We start from the raw sequence: 18724 nt of genomic DNA on the forward strand, positions 1-18724 counted from the left end.
ACACGCGTGCCCTGTGTGCACGTGTGTGTGTGCATGTGCACTGTGTGCATGCATATGAGCATGTGTGCATGTGATGTGCGCACACGTGTGTGTGTGCACACATGCGTGTGAGTGTGTGCATGTGTGTCTGTGGTGGGGTGGGGTGGGGAGATGTGCACAGGCAGCTGAGGCAGAGCAGCCTCGGGGGTGGGAAGGAGGGAAGGGAGAAAAGCAGTGGGAGGAGGGGGTGGGGACACACACGGGGAAGGCACGGGGCTGAGCTGAGGCTCGGGGGCACTGAGGAGCGCGGGCGCCATCCCAGGCTTCCCCTGACTCTCTAACCAGATCTGCCCAGGCTGTGGTTTAAGCTTCCTGACCACCCCCTGGATCCCCATCCGACCTCCTTGCCTTAGGCCGGCAGCTCCAGGAGAGAGGATCCGGTCAGCAGGCTGCCCTGCGGCTCCCTGGTGACCCAGGAGGGAGTCACCCTGAGGCCCTGACTTCTAGGAGGCCCAAGCGGCAGCCCGGGCGCCTCCTGGCTCCTCCAGGCTCAGTACCATGTGCCCTGGAGGGATGGGGGAGGGGACAGCACAGGGCTCTGGCGCCGTTTCCCAGCAGTGAAGCAGTGAAGCTGAGTCAGAAGGTCACCTACTCTCAGAAGTCAGAGGGGACCTCCAGGAGGCAGGAAACCAGAGGCAGCCCCTGGAGAAGCCCAGACTCTGCTGGGCAGGAGAGCAGCCTTGCAAAATGCAACGTTGCTGTCTGGGGAGCACAAGTCTGGAGCCCGGCTGCCCAGCTCCTTTCCCCAGGCGGCTGCTTGGAGGTGGCCTGGGGAGTCTGGATGCACTTTACAGGAGGCACGAGTTCAGTCCCACTTCTGTTGCTTATATGCTGGGTGAGACTCACTGCCCCTTTAGCAAAATTGAAACGAATAAAGCTCTTCCTGGTGGCTCAGATGGTAAAGAAACTGCCTGCAACGCAGGAGACTCGGGTTTGATTCCTGGGTCAGGAAGATCTCTTGAAGGAAGAATGGCACCCCTCCAGTATTCTTGACTGGGAAATCCCGTGGACAAAGGAGCCTGGCAGGCTACAGTATATGTGGTCACAGAGTTGGACGTGACTGAGCAACTAACACTGCCCTGCTACTAAAGCCTGGCTGACGGGTGATGAGTATGACATGCGCACATGCGTGTAAAGTGCCTGTTCATGTAGATGGTCCATAAATGTCAGTCTCCTCCCCCGTTCTCATCTTGGTTGGAAGAGCATGTCCAGGGTCTGACTCCTCAGCACTCTGCTGGTCTCCTGCTCCAGGGTGGGGGAAACACTGGCCCCAGAGAGCTCTTCCTCTTGGTTCAAATGCTACTGAGAGTGCTGGGTCCTGCCAGGCCCTCCCCCACCCCTGCCCCTCCTACCCAAGGACACCCGAGGTGGTGCTGCTGTTTTCCATCAGATTGGGGTGTTGATTTGCCCTTGAAATCTGCCCTTGAAATTATCTTTTGCTTTTTGGTCTGACCAAACCAAACTGGGATGTGGGCTACGGATGGAGCAGTTATTTTGGTTGGGTGGGGGAGGAGAAGGGAGGAGGATGGCACCAAAGATGCGCCCTCCACCCCTAGCCTGTGCCCTTTTCTAAATCTCTGACGTGGTTTCATCATCTGAGGGTGATGCAAGAGGCTGGGAGTCAGACTCCCCTTCTTCCCCTCCCCCAGCATGCGCCTTCCACATCTGGAGCTACAGCTGGGTCCTCCTCTTGGGCTCGGTCCAATGGAGGGAGCTGGTTGAAGTGAGGGGAGGGCAGGCAGCTGGTGAGGGGCCCCGTCAATGGCCCCAATGTTGGGAGCTGGCAGGCAGGGAGAAGGGGCTGGTCTCGGAGGCAGGAGAGGGACTGGAAAGGCAAACATGATTTCTTCTCCACCACCACCCAGCGCTTCAAGGCCTCGGGGCTCCCCTTGTCCTTTGTACCCAAATGAAGGCAGCTGTCCACTCCGCCTCCTCCCCCTCCCACCTTCCCCCATCTCCCCCCAGCCTCTACCCAGGTGCCTGGAGCTCAGGGTTCCCTTTGTTCCCTGTCTCCCTGGGGCAGCTCAGGCCTCCCACGCCGACCCTCTGCCCCCACAGCCGCAACTGGCAGACTGTGAGCAGGGATAAAGGGGTGGGGGGCTGAAGGTGGGAGTCATCTGTAGGTCACAAAGGTCACTGGAGCCCCCGGAGGGGCCGTCTAGGCTAGGAGCCTGGCCAGGAACCAACCCAAAGACGAGCTTTAAAACGCTGCAGGGTTGTAGGGACAGGGGATTTTAGTTAGACACTAGCGAGAATCCCCCCCAGTAAAGGTTAGCAAGTTCACCGGAATAAATGAAGAGAGGCTTTCCCGGAGCTTTCAGAACACAAACCGTCAGGCGCTGTGGGACACTCTGCAGGGAAGCGCCGGGCCGGGACACCCGGGTGCTTGCCCTCGCTTAGCCACTAACTTCTGCGTGACCTTCGTAGTTCCCCTCCTTGCGCCCGGCTTCCGCATTTATGGGCGGGGGGTGAGGGGGGTGTTCCACCGAGGCCGAGAGTCTGCGGCTCCGGGATCGAGGCACCGGTGTGATCAGGTCTTGGGGCCGTGTCGCTCCGAAGACCCCAGGAAACCTCTCCAGGACCCCAGCGAGCTTGTGGACCGACTCATCCAGGGGTCTCTTTAAAGGCTTCCGCCCCGCCCCTGCTGCCGGGTCGGGCCTCGATTGGCGCAGCGGGCTCGGGGGCGGGGATCGGGGAGGGGCCTGAGCGTCAGGGGCGGGGCCTCCGCCGGGCCGGCCCCCGCCCCCTTTGTTCGCGCGGCTGCAGGAGGCGCGGCGCGGCCCGAGGTGCGCGCGCGGGAGCCGCGCGGTGGGGAGACCGTCGCGCCCCGGCTGTCCACTGGCCCCGCGCCGCCGCCCGATGGCGCGAGGGGGCGCGCGGGCCCAGCCCCGGGGGCCCTCAGCCGGCCGCGGGTGAGCCCTCCGCGGGCCGCCCGCGAGCATGTCACCTCCAGGAGCCGCAGCCCCCGCCCGCAGCGCCCGCGCCCCCGCCCTCTGCAGCCGCGGCCGCCGCCGTCGCCCCGGGCATCGGCCCCCAGGCCCCCGCCCCTGATCGACGCGGGCCCCGGCACTGCAGCGCCATGGCCGGTCAGGGGGACTGCTGCGTCAAGGTGGCCGTCAGGTAGGACGGGTGACCGGGGCGCGTGCGCGGAGAGCTCGGCTTTGTCTCGCGTGGGCACGGGGCGGGGGTCCGGGGGTCCAGAGGGCGCCGCTCCACCGGCAGCCCGCGCCCGCGGAAGCCCAGCCGGCCGCGCTGGAGGGCGCCGCGCGCCGGCCGGGCCCCCGGGGGAGCGGCGTCCCCGCGGGCGGCAGGAGGGGCTTTGTTTGGGTGGTGATTTCGGGCCCCTCTCGGGAGCCCTTAATGATCAGAAAATCGAATAAACAAGGAAATCCGGTATTTCACACCCAGCCCGGGCCCGGGAGGGAGCGTCTGTGTGTTTCCTCTTTGCCCCCCTCCCCCCCACGGGCTGCAGTCTCACGCGGGGACACTGGGTGGGGGACATTTCCCCGCATCCACCCAGCCCGCTGATCCTGCGCTCTCCGCACTGCCGGGTAGGCAGCACGCCGCCCTGGCCGGCTCCGCAGACAAAGATCGTTGAAAGGACGAGTGGAAGGGCTGGAATGGGGCCTTGGCCCGTAGGGAGGCAGCGGCTCTGGAGCGATCCCTGCTGGCCCTGCCCTTAGAGCGGCTGGGCTGGGGACAGAAGAGGGGTGTCAGGGGTTCTCCTCTCAGAGGGCAGGCTGCGGTGACCCTGATGCCCCATCCTCAGGCCCTCAGACAGAACTGAGCCGGGGGAGGGCCACGTGGACCTGCCTGGGACTTTGAGGCACATCCTGGCAGAAGCGAGGTGGGCAGAGGACAGGGCACAATGGAGCTGTGTTCTTTGTGTTAGGTGGGGGCCCTCCGCGCCATGTCACCCTCCCTGTTCTTGATTTGGGTTTAGCTCTTTGAGACAATCCGTTGGTGGGAGAGTGCCAGCCTGGGACCCATCACCAACACAGGGAGGGTGGAGAGCATCACCCAGCCCTTCGTGATGAGGGTGCGAGTTTGAGTCTGGGTCTAGGGTGGGTCTGAGAAAGGTCTCTGACTTCCCTGGGTTGTAGGTGACCCAGATTCCAGAATTCCAGGGCAGTCACTCCAAGAAGACTGTGGAAAACACCCAGGGCAGGTGCTGCTACCCACCCCCCAATCCCAGCCACCTGGCTAGCCCTCTGCAGTGGAGAGGGTCAGGGGACCGCTGATCACAGTCTGGAGTGGAGGGAGGGAGACCAGCGTGCCCTCCCCCTGGACTGCTGGCTGCTCTCGGAGCATCACTGGCACAGACTCGCTGGCCCTGGACAGCCCGAGACAAAGAGGAGCCCCAAAGATGCCTGGTGGGCTGGCGGGGCGGGGCTCTTTGCAGCAGGATCCTATGGGGCTGAGGGTGAGGGCCAGGGGCATGGTGGGGGGGAGTGGCAATGTCAATAAGACAGCTGCAGCGGAGTGGGAGTCTGGGCGCGTCATGAAAGGAAACTGGACCAGGGCTGGGAAGGAGGCAGCTTTCCTTTGGACTCCATCTCACCCTAGAGAGCCAAACCGAGCCCCCAGCCCCACCTCGTCAGGGCCCCCAGGCTAGACCAGGGGTGCGGAGGTGTGGCCAAGCCCGTGGCCTTGGCACCTGTTCAGCCAGGGAAGAGCTGGTATTCTCTCCCCACCGCCGCCAGTGGCAGGAGCTTCCCGGACTCTTTCCACCTGGAGCATCTTGCCCGCCCATGCTCCCCTCCCGTGACCGGCGTCGTCTCTGCCTCCACTGAGACTGCCTGGTGGGATCTGGGTGTCCCCACTCCTTGCCTCTGCCACTGGCCTGGAGGGAGGGTGAGGGGCTGGAACACCTCCAGAGCCAGACCTTCAGGGCTCCCTGGATGGGGAGGGCCCCCCCCCCCGCCCACCCCTCCCCTCCCACTCCGGCCCCAGTGCACATGCCAGACTGGGATGGGCAGCTGGCTGTGGAGGGCAGACAATGCCTGGACAGAGCCCAGCTTATAATCAGAGCTGAGGACGGTACTGGACTAGGACCGAGGCTGGGAGGGGGAGCAGATGGCACCACTGGGGGCTGCAGGGAGACTTCTCCTTTCTTTGGGGGTCCCCTTCTACCCCCCCCCTCAAGCCCACCCTCTGAAATCTGTCGTCCCACTTGAAGGACTGGGTGGCGGGCTGGAGCAGTGTTGACCACTGCTGGGAAGAGCCAAGGATCTGGAACTGCCAGGGGCCTAGCCTGGTTGCCCTTTCTCATATCTAACTGTGTCCCCGTGAGAATGACTTATGGCAAGTCCAGGGTCCGACTCTTGAGACAGGGAGGCCAGGAATGGGGCAGACATGGTCTGACATGTGTGTGTGTGTGTGTGTGTGTAAGGGTCCAGGGGCCACTAGATTAGGTAAGAAGTGCCAGGCCTGGGGCTCTTGGCACTGTAATCTCCGGATAAGGATCAAAGCTGGCTTGTCTGTAGAGCTGCAGGGAAGGCCATGGAAGGGTCAGACCAGAGAGGGCAGCTTTCAGGACCTGGAGCTGTGGGTAAAGGAAGAAGGTCTAGATGTAAGCAGAACTCCAGCCCCCTGCCCCCAGCCCCAGGCCACCCTGGAAGCTGGCCCTCTGCCCCTTAACTCTGCACCGAGACTCCCAGGCCAGCCCCTCCAGCCTGCCCTGTGATCCATTTATCCTTTAATCCCCTTGTCCGATAAGAACTCTCTCAGCTCTGAGGCTGGCTAAGGCCAGTCTCTACCTGGGAGGGGGGTGATGGGGAGCGCAGACCTGCTCCAGGTTGCAGAAATGCAGGCCTAACTAGTCGGGGGAGAAGGGGAAGGGGCGGCTATTAAGAAATGCTGGTTGGCAAAGTTGAGATTGGGGAAGGAAGCCGAGTCACAGGGTGCGTTTATTTAAGACCCTTTTAAGCCTCCAGCTCTGAGCCCCCAGCACGAGGGGAGGCCTGGCCACCCCACTCCCTTATCCTTGCCTGGTTTCCTTAAGCTTCTGTCCTTAGTCTGCTGGGGCGGGGCTGGGGGCTCCCTGGGTTCCCTGGGCATCCATCCCTGGACACTGCAGGGTCAGACCTGGGCTGGAACAGGGCTGGGGACGCCAGCCAGGCACCCAGGGACCACCAGCCCTGCTCTGTCCTTGGGCTCTCTAGCTGCAGTTACTCCCCTGGCTCCAGGCTGCTCTGGAGTCTCAGTCAGCGTCTGTCTAAAATTTTGAATCAAGAGAATTGGTGGCTTGGGACAAAGATAAGACAGAAAAAACTGAGTGGGGTGGGGAGGCGGTGTCTTCAGCGTCTCCTCCCCGCCCTTCCTCCAACAGAGTCCAAGGCCGGCCAGGACCAGCTAGAGTCCCTGCTGTCCGGTTCCCAGACCCGGGAAAAGGGCGCAGGCAGGGCCTCCTGGGGGTGGTGGGGACCCAGACCCGGGAAAAGGGCGCAGGCAGGGCCTCCTGGGGGTGGTGGGGACCCTAGAGGCTTGGTGGCGGTCTCCTGCTGCAGAAATAGGGCTTATGTCATCACCAGGAAGTGCAGTGTAGTAACCGCAGGCCCCGGAAGCATGCCCCCCACCCTCTGCCCGAGCCAGCCCGCCTGATTGGCTGTCAGCTTTTGAAGACCGCGCGGAGGTGGGGGGCAGGGGCTGAGGAAGTGACAGAAGTGACATGTGCCTGGCACCCTCCTTCCCACAGCGGCTCCGGGGACAGAGGGCCGGGCTGGGGCCCCATTTCTGTTTCTCCTGGGCCTCAGTTTTTCCTCCCTGTACAATGGGATCAGCGGGCTGTTCTGGCATGTCCTCTTGTGAGGAGCAGTGTTCTGGGTGCAGTGGAAGGTGGACAGTCCTTAAAGGCTGACTCTGGAGGAGCTGAGTGTGAAGAAAATGTGAACAGGAATAAGCACTTGCTGAACGTGTGCCTCGGAGGTGTCTCACTGGTTAAGCCTCAGTGACTGCAGTGAAAAGAATTCACCTGGAGCCCTGGGACTGGTTGGTGATGGACCGCAGGCAGCAGGCAGCGGAGAAAGCGCTGGGCTGGGGGGCCTGGGCGTGGTCACTTCCTGCCCACTCGCTGAGCCCCAGGCGTCGCATCTTCTCGTCCCACGCAGGCCCGCGGGAGTCAGGTGCCAGGTGCCACCCCACCGTGGAGACGGGCACAGGCTCACCGCGGTGAAACAGGCCTCTGACCGTGAGCCCAGGGCAGCCTCGTTTCCCAGGCCCTGCTCCACGCAGCCTGCTCTGGCTGCTAACTGGCGCTTTGCCAGCATCCCCGCGCCTCCATTTGCTCTGATGCTTCGGGCAGGCCGTGGCTGTGACTGTGAATGTGGGAAGGCGCGTGGGGAGGCACTCAGGGCTGGGCACAAGCCGCCTGTCTCCACGCGCTCCTGGATGTGGGGCTCTCTGCCCACCCCGGTGGGAGCCGCCCCCCTGCCTTTCCTGAGCTCCACACAGCTGCCCCTGGACGCCGCTTTCCTGCCTGAGGGCCACCTCACCGCCCTGCAGGGCAGCTCCCCAACAGCCACGTCTCCGCCTGTGTCCTCGCAGGCCCTCTCCACCTTGGGCTTCTCTATCGCTTGCTTCACCCTCTAGACAAGCAGCCCCCTAGGAGGAATGGGGGCCCTGAGAGGCTGCGGGCTGGGGCTGGTACTGGCTGGGTTGGCGGCCTGGGCCCCGGGGGCTGCTCCTCTGTCCCGGGGGGTGGGCGGTGGAGCTTGGTGGGCGTTTGTGGGGCCTGCGGCAGGTGTCCGTCCCCAGGGGCACCCCTGCCCTGCCCTCGCTGCTCTGGGTGTGGAAGGGATGCAGGGCCGTGGTTCACCATCCCCGGACCCCCAGACGCCCGAGCCCCTGTCCCTCTGCCATGCGGGGTGGAAGCCCACTGTGCCTGGGTCGAGCCGGGAAGGGCCCCTGGGGACTGGGGTCGGGGGCTGGCGGGAGCGCAGGCCGACACCTGTTGCTGTGCATTCCCCAGCATGCGAGCGTCCCCAGGGCTCAGTCCCCGCGAGCGGCCCTCCCAGACCCAGATGCCAGCACAGCTCGGGGCTCTGCAGCGTCTCCCAGGAGGTCATGGGAAACCCCTGCCAGATGCCCCAGGGCGGGGTGGGGGTGGGGCAGACCAGCCGGCAAGGCTGGGGCGCAGCTGCGTGGGCTTTCCTGGGCTGGGGACACCCCCTCCTAGTCCCCAAAGCTGGGCCTGCGGGGTGGACTGCAGAGGGGGTAGTGGGCAGTTCAGGATAGGGACCACACACCCCGCCCCCCGCCCCTCCTCGCACCCACGCTCCAGCTTCTCCCCACCCACCTCCTCCCCCAGGCCTCCTTCAGCCTTTCTGGGGGAGTGGGCCCAGCTGAGACCCCGATGCCTTGGGGGTGTAGATGAGACACCCCACGCCCTCCCCCACTGGACGGCCTGCCGGGGCATTCCGCAGAAGTCAGTGGCCAGGACCCTGGGACGAACTGAGAGAGCAAGAGGTGGAGGACATTCCCGGGAGGGAGGGAGTCCTGAACCCCAGGCTTCCTGTGGGTCCCCTTGAGTGTCTGCAGCCCTCCCTGGGCTCCTGGGAACGCATGCAGGGGCAGAAGTCAGGCAGAGGGGGCTGCGGACCCCTTTCCCCAGGCCTGGCCTCGTAAACCCATGTCCTTTGACCCTGCTGTACAAAGCCTTCTTGTTTGGGGGTTCAGACCAGTGTTTTCCCTGAGGCAGCCTCAGGAGGACTGGGCTGGGGGAGGGCCTGGGAGCTCACAGGGCTCCCCAGGCCGAAGCTCTGCAGCTGAGAGGGGCAGCACCCCACGCTGGACCTGCCACCCTACTTCAGGGCAGACTGCCCCCGCACCCCCTGCAGGACGGGCTAAGTCAGCTGAAGCCCCAGGGTGTCTGGGAGCCAGACTCCCGTGAGACAGCAGGGATGTCGATTCCAGCCGACTTCCTGGAGCTGGCAGGCTGCCCGGGAGGGGGTGGGGAGGAGAGGATGCCCACGAACGTGGGTGACCTCCTCCCTCTGCCTCAGAGGCGGCGCCGTGCTCTTGCGAGGCAGCAGCCTCCTGGGTCCCTGGTCCCCCCTTCCCCTGCCCCGGCCTAGGCTGTCTTCACTGTGAATGTGAAAATGCTCCCCAGCAGACGGCTCTGGCCCTCTGGCAGCTGTCGGCAGGATCATCTTTCCCCGGCCCACCTCTCTCCGGGCCGGAGCTGCTTAGAGGATGCGGCAGGCCGGGCCACAGTCAGGCTGGGTTTGGATTTCAGCTCCACCATTAGGAGAGTGTGACTCCGGGCTTGTTCAGATTCTCCCTTCTGAGCCTCAGGAAGGAGGCAGTCCTTACACGTGACATGTGTCCCTGCATGTACAGGAGCTCCACGCATCAGCTCTCAAAAGATACCGCATCCAGTCCTAACAGAGGTGGCTCGGGTGGCGTCAGTGACCATGACTCCAAGGGAGGAGGACTGCAGACCCCCCCTTCCCTTCCGAGGGCTCCGCAGCCTCTGCAGGCAGGAGCCTCTCGCTGCTAGCTGGTCTGAATCCCTCGCTCTGTGGCTGAGTTCCCCTCTGGTCTGGCTCCGTCAGTGATGGGACCAAGCTGGCCCCTGGCAGCTCACTGCATGACTGAGTGCCTCGCTGTGCCAGGCAGACAGGGGGTCCTGTGGCTCTTCTCTGTGTCCCCTGCCACACACACACTCCTCCACATTGGACGTTGTGAGAGCCCAGCACCAGACGGAGCCAGGCGTGGCGTGAGGAGGGGGTCATGGGATCCGGGCAGCCGTGGGGGGCAGCCCACCCCAGGACAGGGTGCTGGGCGTTCTCACTTCTCCAGGCACCCAGGCCCCCGGGCTCCTATTCAGGATTCCAGAAAGACATTAGGGTGTCCAGGAGGGGCTCACACCCCTGGGCTGTTTCTGAAGGGACTGGTTATGAGGTGATCTTGGCCGTTGGAGGGGGCTGCGGTTCTTCTCATGGCCCTGGACGTGGGGCCCGCAAGGGTGTCTTCCAGCCTGGAAGACCCCCGAGTGACAACTCGCCTTCAGGCTGGTTCTCCCCAGTTGTCCTCCTGCTCTGACCCTTCAGTCCCATGGCCAGCAAAGATGGGCTTCCTAGAAGACGTAGCTGGCTACTGGTTAGCTCTGTGGCCTTAAGCTGAGTTAATATCTCTTTGAGCCCTCTTTGTAAATTGTGGGGGGACCTCCTCCTTAGAATGTGTGCAAAGTGTGGTAGGAACCCCCCTGAGAATGTGTGAAAAGTGTGGTAGGAATCCACCTTAGAATGTGTGCAAAGTGTGGCAAGAATCTCCCCCTTAGAAAATGCGGAAAGTGTGGTAGGACCCCCCCCCTTAGAACATGTGCAAGGTGTGGTAGGAACCCCCTGCTTAGAATGTGTGCAAAGTGTGGCAGATACCCCCCTTGGAACATGTGCAAAGTGTGGCAGGAACCCCCTTAGACTGTGTGCAAAGTGTGGTAGGAACCCCCCTTAGATCGTGTGCAAAGTGGTAGGTACCGTGACCAGTGACCAGCAAAGAGGCATGTTGCTCCTTATGTGTGGGGTTACTACTCCTGAGGAATTGCGTCCAGGAGGTTCCAGGTACCAGCAAAAAGGGATGTCAGGAATCACAGAGCACACACCACAGCTGTAAGAATTTTCTAGGATTCTGGAGCAGTTCTTAGTTATTTTAATATCACAGCCGGAGGCTGGCAGGCGACAGTCCATGGGGTTGCAAGAGTGGGACATGACTTAGTAACGAAACCACGACCTCTTGGAGACAAGGAAGACTTCTTCAAGGGATGTGGGAGCCTGGGATAAAGACCCGGGGGCGGGTCGGTTAGAGACCTACGGAGGGGCTGGAGCCGGCTAACCGGGTGGGACGGGGTTCACCTGGAGCCGGCCACACCCACGCACCCCGCCCCAGCCCCCGGCGGCGGGCGGAGCCCTGCGGGGTGGTTGGCGGCTCTGTGCGGCATCACCGAGGCCGGTCGGGAGCGGCGCGCCGCTGGCCAGGCTTTGGGGGAGGGACCCTCCCGCCTTGGCAGGCGCAGCGTCCCCGGGCCTGCCTCCTCGCTGGCTCCGCCGTCCTCCGCTTCCGCCCTGTCCTGGCTCCCGAAGAGCCGGGGAAGTGCTGAGCTCAGCGCTTCTCGCAGCCCCGGGCTCGGGCTCGCCGCCTTTGTGCCCCGCCTGGGGGGACACGAGCCGGTGTGGGGTGCGGCCCGGGCGCCCGAAGCCCTCCGCCCCGAGTGTACAAAAGGCTCTTAGAATCCCCAGCCCCGGCGCCGCTAGACAGTGCGCGGAGGCGGCACCGCGGGCCCAGGCTGGACCCCTCTGCCGGAGAGCCCGGGCCTTCTCTGCGCCCCTCCCGGCCCTCTGCGCGTTGCCAAGTGGCGGATAGACCGGGCTCTGTTCTGGGAGGTTCCGGGCCTTTCTCAGTGGGGCCCTGCGCCGCCCTCCCCCTGCAGGGCCGGGAGAAGGGATGGGGAGGTTGGGGGAGGGCGGGGAGGGGGAAGGTTTCCGGGGCTGAGGCGGGTGGGGGGGGTGGGGTGTCTCTGCTCAGAAATGACCCCCCGCCGTGGGGTCCACAAAATCCCTTTTGGGTTTGACAAAAACAGGCAGCACACTTTGCCAGTTTGAGTTTTCCGAATAGTGCAGTAAATCATAATTTATCGTGATCATGGAGTCTTTTCATTCCCCCTTAAATTTTGCATCCGAGGCGCGAACACCTCACTCGCCTCACCCTGGCTCCGCACCCTGTGCCCCTGGTTCCCTTGGAAGATCCTGGAGCCTGGTTCCCATCCCTGCCTGCCCTCCCGTGCCCCTAGGGAGGAACAGCGCTGGCAGGGGTGCCATCCTGCCACCCTGCGTAGCCGGAAGCTGTCTCCTTCCCTCATCTGGGGCTCCAGGGCTGCCCGCAGAAGTGACTTCGCCTGGGGCGGGGCCAGGCTGGTCAGGAGCTGCCGCAGGCAAGGGCCGTGGAGTTCCTAGAAAGCTGAAACTGGGAAGAGATGTCCTGATGATGCAGGGAAGCAGGGGTGGCTGACCCACTGGAGGGTGGGGCAGGCGCTTGCCAAGGGCCCGTCTTTTATCTCCTGGACGCACCCTGGACGCACCCTGGATGCGCCCTGGGTTCACAATCTCCCCCGGGCACGGTGTGGTGGGAAGGAGCCCAAGGCCACTGGACTGGGGGCCCCCGAAAGCCCAGCGCTCGGGTACAGCCTGCCAGACCTGTGTCGGCTGTGGCAGGCCGCCCCCGCCCAGCTGCCCCCTGCTCCCTCGGTGGTGCCGGGCAGAGAGTTCATATGTCCGTCTGGGCGCTGAGTGTCCCAGGCAGCTGGCGAAGTGGAGAAGCCGCGGGCTTCGGACTCCCGGCTTGCCTGTACTGACTGGGACTCAGCCTCAGCTTCCCTCTCTGGACAGTGGGTTGAAGTCACTAGTACACCACCTCCCTTAAGGGAGACGGTCTGAGGCGCCTGGCTCAGCGCTGGTGCGTGAAAGCACCCATGCCCAGTTACTTGTTCATGGCCCGTTCCTGGGACGAACACTCCCCCACGCCCCGTCCGGGTCGGTAGCCTTGGGAGTGAGTGACTCATCCTGGGCTCGTGTCCTCTGGCTCCCAGCTGGTACCCCATTCTCTGGATGGTACTCACCCATCCGCACCTGCCAAGGACACTGTGCCTAGAATGGGCCAGCGTGGGCCTGGCTGGCTCTGACCCCAGAGGACCCCACACCAAAATGCGCTGGACCGGGAAAGGTCCCAGGGTGAATGCCTGCTGACCTTGCAATGCCTGGACCCTCAAACCCTGGAGCCCCCTCCTCTAGGCCCTGCCTCCTGATGTCCTTCCGGCCGCCCTCTTGGGCTGGGGGCCTGGTGGGCGGAGCAGAAGCCGGCTTCTTGCTGATGGGCTCCGCCAGGCAGGGCAATGGCTCCCCCTCTGCGGCTCCTCCTGTCTCCAGGGACCCTGATTCGATTTCCTCCAATCACCAACATTGCCATCTGCCTGTGGTAATTAAATGGTATTTGAACCAGATCCAGAAATCCCATCGCAAGCAACCCACATGGCAGGGAGCTGGTGCTGGCCAGTGAAGCTGGAGAGGCCTTAGAGGCGGCCAGGTCCCCCTGGGAGCCCCGGACACCCTGGGCCCCCAGGCCTGAGCTCCTGGCCCCTGCCCAGTGCCCTTTGAGGTTGCTGCCTGCCTTCCCCTGGGCACGCTGGGCCCTGCCCCTCAGCTGCACAAAGCACAGGAACAAGGGAGGAGTGGAACCCGCCCTGCCCAGGCTCAGACCCCGCCGCCCCTGGCGCCCGCCCCTGGCTGGCACCGTCTGTTTCCTTGTCCGCCGCGGGGACCGAAGTGTCCCACTCGGGCGTGGTTGTGTGTCGGCCGCCGCCACCAGCGGTCCAGGTGGGAGCACCACGGCCTGGGCATCTTACTGACGGGTCCAGGGTCTGATCTGTAGGTCCAGGAAGGATGGGGAGGATTCCCAGCACCTCTCCAAGCCAGAAGCTGGTCTGAGGGAGACGGGAGCTGTGCTCTCACTTCAGCCTGGCCCTCAGCAGCTGGATGGGGCAGGGAGGGGGGTGGTAACCTCCGTGGGTGTCCAGCCCCTGCAGCCTCGGTGGTGTGAGGACCGGTCCTGGAGAAAGGCCAGGCCACCACCCGGCCCCCAGCCTCTTATCCCCCTCACAGCCAAACGCAGGCCGCAGGCTCAGGGGGCTTCTCACCAGGCTCTGAGGAGCCTTGGGGCTGGGCAGCCTGAGGCTGAGACAGGATGGCCCTTGGGGGCCGGCTTTGCAGGAGGAGCGCCCCGGGCCCGCCCTCACATGCTCTCTTCTCTCCGTAAATGTTGGCTTAGGGCGGGGGTGCTGACAAGCAGCTCATTGTGAGAGGCTGGCTGAGGGGCTGGCTGGCTGTGTGAGCCCACAGCACCCCTCCACCCGGAGATTCAGGCATCGGGAGGTGCTCTCTGCCAATCCATGCACATGCTCACTGACTCACTCTCAGTTGCCATGGAGACCTCCTCCAGCAGCGGCTGCTTGCAAGAGGGGCAGGGGCAGGGGAAGGAGACAGCCCTGCCCACTGTCCACGCTGTGCCCCACTTCGCCCTGGGGCCCCTCCTCTTCCTCTGTGCTGGGGAGCCCCAGGGCCTGGGATGGGGCCCCTCCTGTGGCGGGCGCCCCTGCTGGAGGTCCCTGCCCTTCTCTGACTTTTGCCTCAACCCGCTCTCAGGGTCCTGCCTGGTCCAGCCCTCTTGGCTTCCAGAAAGGAACTGGAGCTCGTGCCTGAGACGTCCCCTCGCATCTGGGGCGGGCCTTCCTGAGTTGGGGGGGGGAACCCCTGCAGCCCCTGCAGGCCTGGGCAGAGACACTGGTCTCCTCCGGAACGTAGCCCCCCCGGGGGGCAGCCAGGCCTGGGCCTCCCTTCCCTCTTTGGTCCTGGGCTTTGCCTCTCAGGAGGGGCCACCTGCCTTCTCCCCACCCCTTCTCTACGGGACACGGACCCTGGGGCTCCGTGACCCGTCAGGAGCGTGTGCTTTGAGGTCAGTCGGACCTGGCATGTTCTGTTGCTGCCCGATCTTGGGAAAGTCAGACTCTCCCAGCCTCTGTTTCCTCAGTAAAAATCCAGCAAATAACACATACCTTGCAGGTTTATGGTAAAGAATACGTGAATTCGTGTTAGGTAAAATACCTTTAACGTAGATTCAATTCCTAGGGTGCTCATGAAATGTTAGCAGCTGCTGGACTTCCTTATGGTCCCGTGTTAGGAATCCACCCGCCAATGCGGGGGACACGGTTCGATCCACGCTCTGGCGAGATTCCACATGCCACGGGGCAACTGTGCCCATGTGTCACAGCTATGGAGCCCTCGAGCCCCAACTCTGAGCCCATGGGCTGCAATCCTGAAGCCCTCGCCCCTAGACCCTGTGCTCCGCCGCAAGAGAAGCCCGTGCAGTGAGAAGCCTGCACTCCGCATCTAGGGAAAGCCCATGTGCAGCCACGAAGACCCAGTGCAGCCAACGTGCGTGCATGCATGAATAAAAACGCCCACAGCTGCTGCTTTGAGCAGTGTTGATATTATCATCACTGTTATTGTTAGGGAGGTCTCACACAGCTGCTCCCATGCTACGCTTCCTTCCTTCTCCCACTCGTGGGAGAGTAGGGGCCTGGGGGCAGACGCTGGCCAGCCGGACGGGCAGGAGGGTGGCTGCGGGTCACCCCCAGCCAGTCTGACCCAGGACTCCCTCCCGCCCCCCGCCCTGGGCAGGATCCGGCCCCAGCTGTCAAAGGAGAAGATTGAGGGCTGCCACATCTGCACGTCGGTCACCCCCGGGGAGCCCCAGGTCCTCCTGGGGAAGGACAAGGCCTTCACCTATGACTTTGTCTTCGACCTGGACACCTGGCAGGAGCAGATCTACTCCACCTGCGTCAGCAAGCTCGTGGAGGGCTGCTTCGAGGGCTACAATGCCACGGTGCTGGCCTACGGGCAGGTGAGCGCCTTTACCTGTGGTCACCCGGCCCCCGGCCCCATCTGAGGGCAGAGAGCTGGCCGCGGAGTAGCTGGGATGCAGCCGGGGTCTTGTCTGTGGTCCGGGGGTGCTGAGGTGCTGCTGGCTGAGCCAGGATCGGCCGGCGGGGACAGGCTGGGAGGGTCCCGGGCTTGCGGCCCGCCCCCAGGGTGCTGGGTAACACCTTCTCCCAACTTTGCCGACACAGACGGGGGCGGGGAAGACGTACACCATGGGCACTGGCTTCGACGTGGCCACAGCGGAGGAGGAGCAGGGCATCATCCCGCGGGCCATCGCGCACCTCTTCGGGGGCATTGCGGAGCGCAAGCAGCGGGCGCAGGAGCAGGGCGTGGCCGGGCCCGAGTTCAAAGTCAGCGCCCAGTTCCTGGAGGTCCGTGGCCTTGCGGGTGGCGGGGTGGGGGCGGCAAGACTCGGGAGCCGGGCTCCTAGCAGGGTGGCAGAGGAGGCACCGCAGGGATGAGGTCCCCGCTGTGGAAGGCGTCCCCCGGCTCCGCGGTGCTGGAGGCCCGCCCGGCGGGACCCTGAAGGGGCTCCCTGCCCCCGAGGGGCTCGAGGCAGGGAGAACCTGAAGGATCCCTGCAAACTCGGATGGATTACAGCTCTGCCACCTGGTGGGCGCGATGGCACCCAGTCCTGGGGCCCTAGGGTGACCAGGACGCCCAGGCCCGGCTCATAGTAACTCTGGCTCTCACCCTTCCTGGCCTCCGCTGGGCCCTCCTGTCCCTTTCTGGCGGAGGTCCTTCCTGACCCTCGGAGTCTTCTCTGACCCCAGGGTAGGAGGGTTCTCCAGAGGGGGCCTGTCTGGCCTCTGGTCCTGCCTGTCTCTGGGAGGAGGTCAGGGTGCTGAGCCCCAGGGAGGCAGCTAGCGGCTCCGGGGCGGGGGAGGGGAATCCCTGGCCTCCCAAGAGACCTCTCAGAAGCGTCTCCAGGAGGGCCGTGGGCTCGGTACCTCTTACGAGGCCCAGCGTGACCAGGCTCCTGCTCTCGGCCACCTGGCCCAGGCAGCGTCAGTCCCAGGGATCCAGGCCCCACGGCAATTGCTGGGTGTGGGGCCGCCCTGGCCTCTGACCGTGTCCAGGGTGTCCTCGGAGGGAAGCACGTGGCCCCAGCCTTCTCCAGGTCTCCCTGTCTGCCCACGCCTCTCCAGCCCTGCTCCCTCCCGGGCATTTGTGCGCTGCTGTCCCCATTGGGGCCTGCGCTTTAGGCTGGAAGTTGCTCTTTGTCCTTCTGGACTCTCGCTTTGAAAGAGTCTGCCTTTGTGTGTGTGTGTACATGGTATGTGTCTATACGTGTATAAGTATCTATATGTATATGTGTGCAGGCATGTGTGTGTGTGTGTCTCTATATACATATATATGGATGGATGGATGTGTTCCATCCCCGGGTCAAGAAGATCCCCTGGAGGAGGAAATGGCAACCCATTCCAGTATTCTTGCCTGAAGAGTCCCATGGACAGAGGAGCCTGGCGACTATGGTCCATGGGGCTACAGTCACGCACAGCTGAGTGACTGAGCACACCCTCACTGTATATGTCTCTACGTGTGTCTGTGTATATCTGTGTATTTGTGTATATGCATATGTGTGTTTGTGTGTGTGCATGTGTATATATCTGTGTGTGTATACGCATATGAGTGTTTGTGTGTGTATGTGTATATCTGTGTTTGTGTATATGCATGTGTGTATTTGTGTGTGTGCATGTGTATATCTGTGTGTTTGTGTGCATGTTTGTGTGTATGTGTGTCCCACACTGTGTATTTCTATAAACTTCTCTTTGTTTTTCCCTTTCTCCATCCTTTTGTCATAGAGAGACCCAAAGAGCAGTTCAGCACCTAGAAAGCCCAGGCCAAAGGGTGACCCACAGGGATTAAATGTTGCCGTGTGTCTGTCCTGACAGACAGACACCAAGGCCCCACATCTGCACCAGGGCCTTCCGTTTCCTCTTCCCCTTCCTGTGGGGTATTTCTGTCCCTTGAAGGCCATCAAAGCCTCGGATGTCCGTGGGCTGGGACCTGCCCCCCCCCCACATACAGGCCACTGTTGGCCGCTGACCGCTTGCTCGTCCCTCCTGCTGCCCGCCCCAGCTCCCTGCCCGGTGACAATTCCAACAGATGAAACTTGCCCTGCCAGCGATTTCAAGCACAGGACTCTCCAAAGCTGAGACCATCTGAAATGGGGGGACACTCCCAGCCAAGCTGCCTCCCACAGTGGTGTCCCCAGGCTCACTGGGGGCCAGGTCACAGGTGGCTCTCCATCCCTCACCCCCCAGAGCTCAGCTCTCCACTGAGCCCCACCTCCCCGCTTGGAGCCCCGCCCCCGCCCCCTCCCCGGTGCATCTCATCCTCTGTCTGCGGGAGGACTCAGTCCTCTTGTTCCAACCGGTTCCTCAGACCCCGGGGTGGAGCTCTGATTGCTGCCTCCATGGGCTCTGCCCAGGATTTAGCTGCTCCCGCCCTGTCCAGGGGAAAGAGCCCAGAACCCGGAGCCCCGGAAAGACCAGGGTGGCTAGGGAGCCACCCAGGGCCGGTTTCCGTGCCTGCAGAGCAGAGCTGGCGGGGGGGCCCCGGGCCATGCTTGCGTACACCCAGCCCCATCTCCCTCCCGCACAGCTCTACAATGAGGAGATCCTCGACCTCTTCGATAGCGCCCGCGACCCTGACGCCCGCCACCGCAAGTCCCACATCAAGATCCACGAGGACGCCAGCGGCAGCATCTACACCACCGGCGTTACCTCCCGCCTCATCAGCTCCCAGGAGGAGGTGAGCGCCTGCGGAGCCACAGTGGGCTGGGGTGGGGGGTAGGGTGGGGGGAGCCGGGCCACGCGGCTACTGGCCCTGACGTCCGCCCCCTCCGCAGCTGATCCAGTGCCTGAAGCAGGGCGCCCTGTCCCGCACCACGGCCAGCACCCAGATGAACGTGCAGAGCTCGCGCTCTCACGCTATCTTCACCATCCACCTGTGTCAAATGCGCATGTGCGCCCGGCCCGACCTGGTGAGAAGCCCGGGGCAGACACCCGCTGGCGGGAGGGTGGTGCGGCGGGAGCCCAGGCTCTGGGCCAGCAGACCCGGGCTCGGGCTCACCCTGCCACTTGCAAACTCGCCTTCCTCTCGGTGCGGGAGAAGCAGGCAGTGCACTCAGTCTGATGCTCGGTGTGCGCGAGGCACCCCCAGCCACGCTGCCCCCCAGGGCCCGAGGGCAG

General features: G+C 63.6%; 1 protein-coding gene across 4 annotated transcripts in view; it reads left to right on the top strand.

The window, feature by feature from the left end:
- Window positions 1-2803: 2803 nt before the first annotated feature.
- Window positions 2804-18724, top strand: part of KIF21B (kinesin family member 21B) — a 41385-nt gene continuing 25464 nt past the window's right edge. For all 4 annotated transcript variants that reach the window (XM_086343107.1, XM_086343109.1, XM_086343108.1 and 1 more), the window contains exons 1-5: window positions 2804-3159; window positions 15267-15489; window positions 15716-15898; window positions 18135-18284; window positions 18382-18516. In XM_086343107.1, coding sequence (XP_086199233.1) covers window positions 3119-3159; window positions 15267-15489; window positions 15716-15898; window positions 18135-18284; window positions 18382-18516 — 732 coding nt within the window. In that variant the 5' untranslated portion in view covers window positions 2804-3118. The remainder of the gene's footprint in view (window positions 3160-15266; window positions 15490-15715; window positions 15899-18134; window positions 18285-18381; window positions 18517-18724) is intronic.

Source organism: Bos grunniens, chromosome 16 (genome assembly GCF_055505025.1).
Source record: "Bos grunniens cultivar Pamir isolate PY7600 chromosome 16, Bosgru_T2T1.0, whole genome shotgun sequence".
Taxonomy (NCBI): domain Eukaryota; kingdom Metazoa; phylum Chordata; class Mammalia; order Artiodactyla; family Bovidae; genus Bos; species Bos grunniens.